At 45.6% G+C, this 12,635-nt stretch overlaps 1 protein-coding gene across 1 annotated transcript in view; it reads left to right on the forward strand.

Annotated features, from left to right (window-relative positions):
- Nucleotides 1–12,635, forward strand: part of LOC119442353 (uncharacterized) — a 188,855-nt gene that overhangs the window by 88,787 nt on the left and 87,433 nt on the right. The window contains exon 2 of the mRNA XM_049661609.1: nt 5,415–5,575. Within this exon, the coding sequence (XP_049517566.1) occupies nt 5,415–5,575 (161 nt within the window). The remainder of the gene's footprint in view (nt 1–5,414; nt 5,576–12,635) is intronic.

Below are 12,635 nucleotides of genomic sequence, written 5' to 3' on the forward strand. Positions count from 1 at the left end.
TCTCAATATTTTCTGCAAGTAGTGTCCGCCTCTTCGAGTAGACCAGCTCATTAACTAGAACGGGGTTATCTGCCACAGGCAACCTTAAATAAATTTTCAAAGCGTTCGCTGAAACACCCTCTAAATATTGCCTCCAGCAAAAATATTTCTAGTACACTTGTATAGACACGTTGTTCCCATTTACCATCTTCTCCCATTTACCATTTAACGTCCAGCTTATATGGAGTGCAATTATTTACATCCACTTGAGCGTGTCCGGCCAATGATCATTACTCCAGCTGGTATCAAAGCATTTTTCTTGGTGTTACAATTGGCAACACTTCCTCTCAGAACTTGATTGGAGAAAACGGGATGTTTCGTGGCCTGGTCGACAAACTGTCGTTTGTGTCCGCGTGCCGACACGTTGATTACTATTTCATAGACTGCATGGCTGTACTGTTTTTCTGGGACATTCTACAGACAGCAATAAAAAGATTCACATGTATGTCACACCATGCACAATTCCTTTCCTACCTTAGAAAAATCTCTGTGACCCACCATCTGACATGTTCATAATACTTGACCTGCATAGCATTTGGCATAGTTGAATATGCGGCAGGCATGCTGAATCACCGCGAAGCAATCAGTCGTTCTTTCGGGAATCTGCTGCTTACCTTCGCAGTGGGTATGCCGCTCCAGAATCACCGCGGACTGGATATTTTTATAGAATGCTTGTCTCATTTCTTATTGTGTGTTCTTGGAGTCACCCTCAATTTCCGCAGGGCTTTGCTTTTTTAAAGAATATTTTACTGAGATTTGTTAACGAAAAAAAATTTGTCGTCGCGTAGTGGTAGGGTACTGGGCTTGTAATCTATAGGTGCGAGGTTGGACTATTGCAACCGTTTTTTTTAAATAATGTTTTTGGTTTTACTGCAACAAACTGCTCTCTCTCTCTCAAATTATATATATATATATATATATATATATATATATATAATATGGTAGGCAGGCATCGAGTATTTTTATTCTACATCTGCTTTTTGCACCAGTACCCTGCGGCATCCGGCCCTTATAACAATTTCTTTCAACATGTTTTGACCATCTTTAGACTATTGTTACTAGAACCTACCAACATTCAATAGAAATCTTTCCAACGTTCGTTAGGCCTCCTAACAACTCCCTAGTAACACCCTAGAAACAATTGGCCACCAACATTATTAAGAACCATGTTCATAGGCTGTCCGTAAACTCCCTACTGTCTAGAGACGCCATTCTTTAGACCTCCTATTAACATTCAATAAAGTGAAGCATGTTCATAGGCTGTCTGTCAACTTTCTACTAACTGTCTAGAAACACGTTTCTTCAGACCTCCTATTAACGCTCATTAACATGAAGCATGTTCATAGTCTGTCTGTAAACGTCCTATTTACAACTTACTAGCGCTTTCTTTAGACACCCTAGTAACATTGTCCTAATAATTGGTCACCTACTTTGAATAGAAGCATGTTTATCGACCGTCAACATCCTACCAGCTTTCTACAAAAAGTTTTTTAGGCCTCATCATGACTTTGTCAATTATTTAAAACCTCCTACCAACATTTTCTCTTTAGACATTCTAGAAACATTGTCCACAATTGGTCACAGTATTTGAATAAAAACATGTTCAACGCTGCTTATAAATTTATACTAACCTGGAAATTTTAACTTTAGATCCCCAGCAAACCACCCTATAATGATCCGAGCCGTATCTATTCATTTCATTTTTTGGGCGCCATTAACGTCGGGGTTCCTTATGTATATATTCATGTGATCTTACTGGAGTATTGATAAAGTATCTTAGCTCTTGACGTGCTGTGCAACTGAAGCCACAGGGTGCCAAAGGAGCTGATGAAAATAAAGGTGTGACAAATTGGAGGAGTTGTGATGATTGCATCAGACATTTATTACATTATTCAATCAGTCAAACTTGGGAACAGCAGAAATGAGACTGTAGTTATGCGAAGCTGATTCAGCATTCTGGGCGTTAATTGCAGTTGCACCTTAGCAATACTGGACATGTTCCTTTTGGGAGCTTGTTGCGGTGAGATTCTGGGTTTTGTATCCTGAAAGAAAAAGGAAGTGAGTAGAAGTTAGCTCTGCATTACCGTCTGATACTCAGATGTGGGCTTTAAACAAGTAAGACACAAAAAAGCCATAATGATTTAAGCTCGCAGGCGTTAAACTTTAAGCTAAATATTTTACGACCTCTCATCCTGTACAACCTGAGCATGAAAGAGCAAACGATTAGTTCATAATCATACATTACTTACCACAAATAAGTCATCGCGACCTCTGTCGAAACCCCGTATTTGTACGCTTCATGTTTATGGCCACTTCAAGCGAACAGAATGACGCGGCATATTTCAAGTAAGTAAGAAAATCGTTTTTAAAACTTTTCACATCATTACAGTTCGCGCTCGTCACCTACCAAAATACGGTATGGTAAACTGAAATCAAACAAAATATGTTTATGAAAAATGATGGAAAAGCACATACCTTTTATTATAATTTAGAGACAGACATAACTTCAGCGCAGTGCTGTCATGAACAGCTGTTCGCTACTGGTTCAGTGTGCAGTTTACAACACGGACAGTGCCAATATTAAATTAATACCACTTCACACGACACTGCATCGCAGCTGGCAGTGAAGTTGCAGAAACGTTCACATCACGGAACAAAAAAAAAAAACACCATGGCCTCCGCAAGCACGGTGCTAGTTGGCTATTTTAATCCCAAATTACGCTTCAACGTGTGCCTGAAAAGTCGTCTTTTATTGATGAATCAGCCACAGCACATCATAACCATAAACAGCAGCAAAAATTTCTAAATTGCTGCTACAAAACACGACCAAACACCCCTACATCTCACCAACCGTACCACGCCGGCGTGGCAAAGGAAGTGATGCCGCTTACGATGGTCTCCTTTTTGGGTCAACCCGGACCACGTGCAAGTTTATGCGCATGCGCGAAAGAGGCTTGTGGCGTTCTTTCCATCCACCAGCTGGCGTTGACCACCACCAAACAATGCGCGCACCCCTACATTGCGAGGGTTGAATGACACCAGGAATTCCCTCTCGGTGATGAGTTGTGGTGGGCCTTTCTGCGTGCACTCCGTTCTTGGGGGACTGCGCTTAAAGGGAGGAATGCAACCTATGGCTGACGTCGAAAAAGAACCTTACAAGACAGCCGGCTTAATTTTCTTATGCTGTTAGGGGATGTATAATTCTATTTTTCGAGCAAACGATTGTTTTAAAGACGACTTTTTCACCACATGCAATACAATTTTTTTAAATAATATCCTATAGGGTAAACTCTATGGTTATTGTATTTTGCATAAGAACATCAGAGAGCCCTTGCCGCTTTCAAAGACGAAAATTTGCTTCATAGCGCCCAGCGCAAGAAAATGCTGAAAGTTGTTCTTGTCAAGTAGTATTTCTTTTATAAAGAGATGTTCAAAGCAAGGCGGCTATGACGTTACTGGTCTTCAGGCGCCCGAAGCATGGCAAAAGCATGACATTTTATATCCTGGCCCTTGGTACCACGGAATGCGGTGATTGCGAATGCCATAATTACGAATGCAGATGGCCACCGCAAATCCTTATCTGAGATCAGAACTTTGTCGCCATGTGAGGAAGCGAAAGCACTGAATATTATGAGTGCATAATAATCAATTTTCGACCAGTTTTCTCGCAGCAAGTAACAATCACCGTGAAGCAGATGCTTTGACATTTATAGTTACTCTGCCTTCGCTTTGCTGCAACGTCCTAATAGTTTCTGTTAATGTGGAGGAGCCGACGGTAGGATCAAGGGACGAAAGCGTGCGAATAGGGACGCGAACAAAGCCACATTTCTTATACAGTAAAGATAATTTGATTTCTTTTTTTACAGAATAAGTTCGCCGGAACTGGACACTTGCAACGAGTTCAGCTTTTCTTGGTCTTCGACCTATGTACTTTCTCAGGTCTACACTTGCTCTCACTAAGCAGCAGCTGTATTTTGCAGCCTTTTGGATTTTTCAGAGGCAGCGTTCCAGCACAGTGTTACTCTGAGTTCTGGCTCTTTTTCTTCTTTTTAACAGAGACCGTGACTCTACTGTGCTGACATGTTCCAGCTTAGGGCGTATTACTTATATCGCGGAGTGTACGAACCTGATTATCGCGTTACAAACTCTTTGGTGGCCTTCCAATAGCAGTGCGTGGTAAGGGCAGATTTAGGCTCGAGCCGCACACCACACCGCCCGCCTGCCGCACGCATGTGCGATTGAGCGAAAAATTCCACAATTCGCAGACTGGTACACATATTTTGGTTTATACTGCATGCGCGAGCACAGTGTAAACCGAAATTTGTGCACCAGTGCGCGAAATGTGCAACTCTCCGCGCGCGTGCGGCTGGCGGTGCGGCTCGAGCGGTAATGCTGAGGCCGGGCTCAGGCCGGGCTAATGCTGTACAACTGGTGCGCGGCCTGTATATAGTACTCCGCTATCATCACACCGTTCAGTTGGTGTAGTGGAAGGTAATTTTCTAGAACTGTGCTGACGTCCACGCAGGGTCACTTAGTCCAGTTGAACCTTTAAAAGATTTTGTTCTAATAACTGTTTAACATACTTCTTCAAATATATTAGTAGCACTCCGCCAACAATTCGCTACCGACTTGGATTGAAACGGCGATTTGAAACAAAGAGCTTGATCCTTGACTATGTTATATATTCACATTATTGTGTGTTAGACAAGTTTATAAAAATCTCTCAAGTTACTCCCCATTCTAAATTTTTTGGCAAACAGCGTGAGCTGTTGACGTACTGAAGATACATGTCCTTCAGACAAATGAATATTTTGATGGTGTATAGTAAAACATTCTTTACACAATAGTAATAAGCCTTTGACGGAATATTAGATATGTTATTTAGACGAAGGTTAGAAGAACATATGTTAACAGTGTATTTATCATATTCTTTATACAAAAGTAAGTAGGAAGTCTTTTAACGGTGTATGAACAAATGTTGTTTACACAAAAGTAAAAAGGAAGTCTGTTAACGGTGTATTTAAAACATTCTTTATACAAAAGTTAGAAGGAAGTCTGTTAAAGGTGTATTTAAAATATTCTTTATATGAAAGTAAGAAAGAATTATTTTGACACTCTATGAACAAATGTTACTAGAATGTAAATGTAAATAGAATGTCAGTAAAGTAAATAGAAAGTTTGTAGAAGTTCTATATTATGATAATATATATTTTTGTAAGGTCCAGTATATCCCGCCAGTACAGCGCTGAGAATTCAGCGCGACATGGCACTGGATACTGGATCCCAGTGGCACTGAGTTTTCCAATAGGGTACCTTGTCCAATATCGCGTCTCTTCGCACACTCAAACGTATGTGCGTATATGTACTCTCCACAGACGCGTGCGGTGGCAGAATCGAGGCATTGAGTGGGACCATCACGAGTCCATCGTTTCCGAACTGGTACCCGCCCAGCATGAACTGCATCTGGGAGATCGTCAAGCCCTCAATCCAGTACCCTACCACGCTCAAGTTCACCGAATTTAGCCTCGAACGGAACGTGAGTGTGCGTCAAACGACGTACCTTATTTCTGTATACACTTTTATACTATTGTGTACACACATTCCACACAGTCCACACACACACACACACACACACACACACACACACACACACACGCACGCACGCACGCACGCACGCACTCGCACGCACCTACGCACACACGCACACGCACGCACACACACACATACACACACACACACGCACGCACACAACACACACACACACGCTGCACGCACACACAAACACGCACGCACACACACACACACACCTACGCGCGCACGCACACGTACGCTTGTCTGCTTGCTAGTTTATTTAACTCTCTAGCGAGTATTCTCCAAACACGTGACTGCACCAAGATGTCGAATGTTTGTGTTGTGTGTTCCCATTTGTTGCCTGCAGATGGCAAATTTTTAACTTGCTCTTCCTGCAAGCGAGGGTATCATCTCGGCAAAAGCTGTTCGGCGGTTGCCGAGGGTGCCTACACTAAAATGGCGACCGAAAGGCGCGAAGCTTGGTCTTGCCAGGCGTGTAGGCAATCTGGAGCAACAGGTGATGCCTCGTTCTCACACCAGTTGACGTCATTGAATCAAAAACTGGATCAGCTCACAACAACAGTTGGAGCACTTGTAGTTAAAGTAGAAGAACTACTGGATTTCAAAAGCACCGGTGAAAAGTTGGCCGTGACTGTAGGAGAAATTCAGAAGTCTATCGAGTTTTTGTCCGCAAAATACGACTCCGTACTCTCTGCGGTGTCGGATAATAAAGCTGAACTTGGACAGCTTCGCGCCCAGTACGAAACACTGTCCTCGACTGTTTCCGATCAGGCTACAGTCATCCACAGCATGGCCACAGAGATCAATGCTCTTGAACAGTACACGAGAAGGTGCAATTTTGAAATCCATGGTTTCCCTGTTGAGCGTAATGAGGACCTTCTATCGGTACTTGGCCAAGTGGCAGGAGAGCTAGGTATAGAGTTTCAACCTTCACATGTTGCCGCTGTGCACAGGCTACCAGCTCGTAAAGATTATGTTCCAGCTATCCTCGTTCAAACACAGAACATAGCAGTTAAGCAAAAATGGCTGGACGCTCGCAATGGTCTCCGGAATCTTGTTTTAGATGGCATGGATCCAAGCCCTCGTTTATATTTCAATGATAATCTGACGCGTGCCAACCGGGACCTGTTTCGTCAGGCTCGCATGAAGGGAAAGGAAAAGAATTACAAGTTTGTCTGGACACGCAACGGAAGGGTGCTGGCGAGAAAGATTGAAGGTGCCCCTCTCATTCACATTGATACCCTGAATGACCTCGAAAAACTCGTCTAAATATGGATGTTGCCAGCTCACTCTCGTTTGGTAGCTTTTCGGAAGTTTATAACCTTTTTACTTCTAAGACTGGTAATGCTTTCGCAGCCATCCATGTTAACATCCGTAGTATCCGAAAACACTGGAATCATTTCTGCGCTCTAACTTCGCCTTTGCTATCTAATTGTGATGTCTTTGTTTTGTCAGAAATAAATGTTTCCGCTGATACCATTGCTTCTTATTCTATACCCGGGTATCAACTATTTTCATACACGCGCACACTGCGTAGGGGAGGGGGCGTTGCCGTATTCGTGAAAGATATGTGGTCTGTATCAAAAATACCACTTTCCTTTTCGCAAGCTGAAGTGGTTGCTTTGCGGCTATGCTCATCTGCGTTGTCAATAGTTGTGCTGTCTATCTACCGCCCCCCTTGTTGCAATGTACGCTTATTCCTATCAGAACTTGACACAGCATTATCGTCCCTTTATCTTGACCAAAACGTGTGTGTGCTAGGAGACATTAACATTGATACCCTCCGCCCGACTCTGCCGCCGGTCGCTGACTATCTCGACCTTCTGTCAAAATGGGGACTAGAAGACGCAATACACCACACAACGCGCGAAGAATTTTTATCTGGAAAGTTGGTCAAATCCTGCATTGACCATATTAATGTCCGGTGCTCCGATCTTACGGCACATGCAGCTGTGGTTGAAACCAAGCTCGCCGATCATTATTTCGTCTGCTGTCGTCTCGTAGACCACTCTAAACCTTTGAATGTTAACAGCGCAAAAAGAGAAATTTCCATTGTTGATACAAGACTCTTTGACGAATGCATCGCAAAGCATGACTGGCAGTCCCTCCTACACACAGTCTGTCCATCTAATTTATACGACCGTTTTGTGCAGATACTCCAGACTTATAGGAACAAATGTACCCGCTCTATAAATATCAGATTGCGTCGAGAAGAGAAGAAATGGCTGTCGCCACAAATATTAGCGGCAATTAAGGAAAAAGACCTTCTGTGGGCCCAAGCAAAACGGGCTCCTAACCGTCCTGAGCTGCTGCTGAAATTTAAGATGTGTAGAAATCGAGTGAATTCCATGATTCGGTTGGCAAAGCGAAACCACATGCGCGCCAAATTCAACGCGGCTCGCTCAGACATGAAAAAGACGTGGTCTCTCGCAAATGAATTAAGAGGGGCGCCTAGACGTGGTGGTCATCAGCTGTCAATTATTTCCCATTTTTCTTCAGACGGGGCAACTGTTACAAATGAATTTAATACATTTTTTTCACGCGTCTCTGGTACTGCTAAACCGCACCCTGATTTCTGTACTCTAAGTGACAGTGTATGCAAATCCGCGCAGCTTCCTTTTTTTTCAGAATCTGATGTCAGATCAATTCTTTTTAACTTAAAATCTAATAAATCACCTGGCGTTGACGGCATTTCTGTAGACGAGTTGCGCAGAAATTTTGATGCTATTAAGTGTGTGCTATTAACATTGCTGAATCATATTGTAGCCAGTGGTGATATTCCTACAGAAATGAAAAAGGCCATAGTAATGCCCCTGTTCAAGGGAGGTGCACGAAACAAATACGAAAATTACCGGCCAATCTCAATTCTACCGTGCATTTCTCAAATATTAGAAAAACATCTGCTGCAAGTCATGTCTAAGTTTCTAGATGCCAATAACCTTATTTCAAGTACGCAGTACGGTTTTTTACCAGGTAAAGGTACTCAGATTCTCTTGGAGGACATTTCAGATCTTATCAATTCAGCTTTCGAAGCTAACCAGGTTGTCTGCGCTCTCTTCCTAGACGCTAGCAAAGCTTTCGACAGTGTATGCCATAACCTTCTATTATCTAAACTCTCATTGGTTGGATTTCGCGGGCCTTTTTTAAAGCTGCTTACCAACTTTTTAGACGATAGAACACAACTAGTCTCCATAGGACAGCACCGAAGCAATGTAACCGCAATTAAAGCCGGAGTACCTCAAGGATCTATATTAAGTCCACTTCTTTTTAATCTATATGTAAATGACCTCGCCGCTGCTATTCCTGCCGTTTTATTCCAGTACGCGGATGACACTGTTATAGTGTCTCAACATTCTTGTTTTTCAGATGCTATCTCCCTTTTACAAGAGTCAACGAATAGCGCTATGAACTGGTTCTGTAAAAATTTGATAAAAGTGAATGTCTCTAAAACACAGCTTATTTGTTTCCACAATCCCTTGAAGAAAGTTCGTTTAAACCTTCCATTACTGGCGCACCCTTCATCTTGTTCTCCTTGTACCTGTACACCCGTCCCATTCGTTTCATCTGTTAAATACCTGGGTGTCTTACTCGACAGTGACTTCGCCTGGAATTCCCACCTAGCTTACGTATGCTCAAGGCTTCGTGCAGTTTCAGGTACCTTATACAACATTAGATATTATATGCCTTTATCAGTTCGTAAAATGATTCTACAAGCACTGGGTTATAGTATACTTCGTTATGGAATTACGGTTTTCGGTCACTGCGCGATTCGATGGAAAAACAGAATAAACTCTATCCTTCGATCTATTCTGAAAATAATTAGCTACGACTTGGGCTTACCTTCAGGCACTGACCTTTTCAAGGCATTAAGGTGCTCAAATTTTGACGCCCTTCTCAAAGAAACGGCTATCCTGAGGCATTTTTGGTCAAATAAATATAAGGTCGAATATGTTCCTGCGCGCTGTCTCCGTCCTAAAGATCGCTTTCGCGTGATCCGCTGCTCTACCAGATACGGTCAGCGCACTCGTAATTACTTTATCCCCTCCTGTCTCAATCAACTACCACCAAGTGCGTTTCGCGTGAAAACAAAATATAAGCTAAAGCAAGTTCTTCGTCGCATTGGTCTTTAATAGTTTAGCACTCCGCCTTCCCTTGCAGGTTCACTCTAACCAAAGATAACTTTCTGACATGAACGCCTTAAGAGGACGACATATGGTTCGGCCACTGCATCATACAGGTGCCGAAGTGTAAGAATATACTGTGAAGACAGTAACTTGTTAGTTTTTACTTTTTATATTTGAGCATTCTGTATCCTACTGGCGTCATATGCATTTTTCTATCATGTGCTCTTTTTCAGATGTTATTACTGGTTCTCAGGGCGATTTTTCAATATTGTATAACATAATCGCCATTTCGTTGCTTTGTATTGCGAGTGCCACCTCACACTATATTTCCTTCTAACTTACGTTTTGTTCTCTTTGTCTTTTATTTCCGTCCTCGTTGCTGCTGGGGTTCTTCCTTAATTTTTCCTCAACTTGCTTATTCCTGCTAAAATGTGTTTTTACATATTCTGTTGGGTCTGCGATATAGCAGTTTTGTAAACGCTGCCTGTCGGCTCTGCCCTTCAAGCCCAATGCGGCTTTGGCAGGCCTGTCATGTATTGATGCCAATGAAATTCTGCTAATAAAGTATTATTATTAGTATTAGCGGGAGATGGTTTCGCGGCAGCGGCCCGAGCGCTCATCGCGGCGCTGCACAGGAGAGAGAATGAGGCACGCGCTCCGTCATTTTCATACCGCAGAACTACCGTGGCGCCCCCAGCGGAGTATGCAGCTTGAGCGGGAGATGGTTTCGCGGCAGCGGCCCGAGCGCTCATCGCGGCGCTGCAAGGGAGAGAGAATGAGGCGCGCGCGCTTCGTCATTTTCATACCGCCGAACTACAGTGGCGCCCCCAGCGGACTATGCAGCTTGAGCGGGAGATGGTTTCGCGGCAGCGGCCCGAGCGCTCATCGCGGCGCTGCAAGGGAGAGAGAATGAGGCGCGCGCGCTTCGTCATTTTCATACAGCAGAACTACCGTGGTGCCCCCAGCGGACTATGCAGCTTGAGCGGGAGATGGTTTCGCGGCAGCGGCCCGAGCGCTCATCGCGGCGCTGCACAGGAGAGAGAATGAGGCACGCGCTCCGTCATTTTCATACCGCAGAACTACCGTGGCGCCCCCAGCGGAGTATGCAGCTTGAGCGGGAGATGGTTTCGCGGCAGCGGCCCGAGCGCTCATCGCGGCGCTGCAAGGGAGAGAGAATGAGGCGCGCGCGCTTCGTCATTTTCATACCGCCGAACTACAGTGGCGCCCCCAGCGGACTATGCAGCTTGAGCGGGAGATGGTTTCGCGGCAGCGGCCCGAGCGCTCATCGCGGCGCTGCACAGGAGAGAGAATGAGGCACGCGCTCCGTCATTTTCATACCGCAGAACTACCGTGGCGCCCCCAGCGGAGTATGCAGCTAGAGCGGGAGATGGTTTCGCGGCAGCGGCCCGAGCGCTCATCGCGGCGCGGCACAGGAGAGAGAATGAGGCGCGCGCTCCGTCATTTTCATACCGCAGAACTACCGTGGCGCCCTCAGCGGAGTATGTAGCTGGAGCGGGAGATGGTTTCGCGGCAGCGGCCCGAGCGCTCATCGCGGCGCTGCACAGGAGAGAGAATGAGGCGTGCGCGCTCCATCATTTTCATACCACAGAACTACCGGGGCGGCCCCAGCGGAGTATGCAGCTTTAGCGGGAGATGGTTTCGCGGCAGCGGCCCGAGCGCTCATCGCGGCGCTGCACAGGAGAGAGAATGAGGCGCGCGCGCTCCGTGATTTGCATACCGTGGAACTACCGTGGCGCCCCCAGCGGAGTATGCAGCTGTCGCACCACCTGTCGTGCGCGCCGCTCCGGATTCTTAGAGGAGAGAATGGGGGGAGCGTAGGAGAGGAGAGACAGGGGAGGGGACGCGCATGCGCTGTGGGGGCGTGGCACGCGGGCGCCGCTCTGTACAGGGTTCCTAGAGGAATAAAAGGGGGGGAGCGTAGGAGAGGGGAGAGAGGGGAGGGGACGCGCATGCCCTGTTGGGGAGTGGGACGCGGGACAACAGACAGAGCCGCCGGCAAGAAATGCTTCGCATTTAAAAAAGAAAAGCCCGCCGAATACGCGATTAGATCTACGAACTTCGTAATCCAGGGCGCAGTTGTCTGACGGCAACGTGACGACGCAAAAGCTGAGAGTGAGTTCATTCTGGAGTATTTATGCATGGTCGCGTGTGCAGATCGGCTACGGGCAAACGGAGCACAGCGCATCCCCCTCCGTGGCACTGTCGTGCCTCGGTGAAGGCAGATTCCGAGAAGCGAAAGCCCCCAGATGTCTCTCTTGCAACTCATGTATGCGCACGACATTCGGGCAAACACGACAAAGGAGGCCTCCCCTTGCTTTCCGACATCGAAGGCCCACAAAACAAGCGATGGCAGTGGTCGTGGAAGTGAAGGCTACTAGAGGAGTGCGACCACACCTCCTTCTCAGCTTCTTACGCACGCGTCCTCGTGCACTCCCCATGAGGTTCGAGACGATTTCAATTTGTTCTGAGCTAGGGTACGTTTTCAGCGGCTCCTCTACGGCGTAGCTAACCGAGGCGCCTTTCTTCTGGTCCAGACATGGCACTTACGTCCACCCTTCTCGAAACTAACCGATGCCCTACGCTTCGAGGGAGAAGATTCGCTGGAGCATTTTCCCGGTAATTTGCCTATATATAGTAGCGCAGAAACTCATCATGCCTTTGGCAGCACCTATCGTTTTAATTCCTAAATTTGGCCACATAACAAGTCAGCTCACCTTAACCTGACAAAATCCGTTGCAATTTAGCGATCTACGGATCGTTCACCGGTATAACAGAACTATTAGCAGACGCAGATAATCATCTTCGATGGCATCTGCATGACTTTTGCTTTAAATGGCCGTATATCAACTTTATTTTGCA

This window comes from Dermacentor silvarum, chromosome 1 (genome assembly GCF_013339745.2).
Source record: "Dermacentor silvarum isolate Dsil-2018 chromosome 1, BIME_Dsil_1.4, whole genome shotgun sequence".
Taxonomy (NCBI): domain Eukaryota; kingdom Metazoa; phylum Arthropoda; class Arachnida; order Ixodida; family Ixodidae; genus Dermacentor; species Dermacentor silvarum.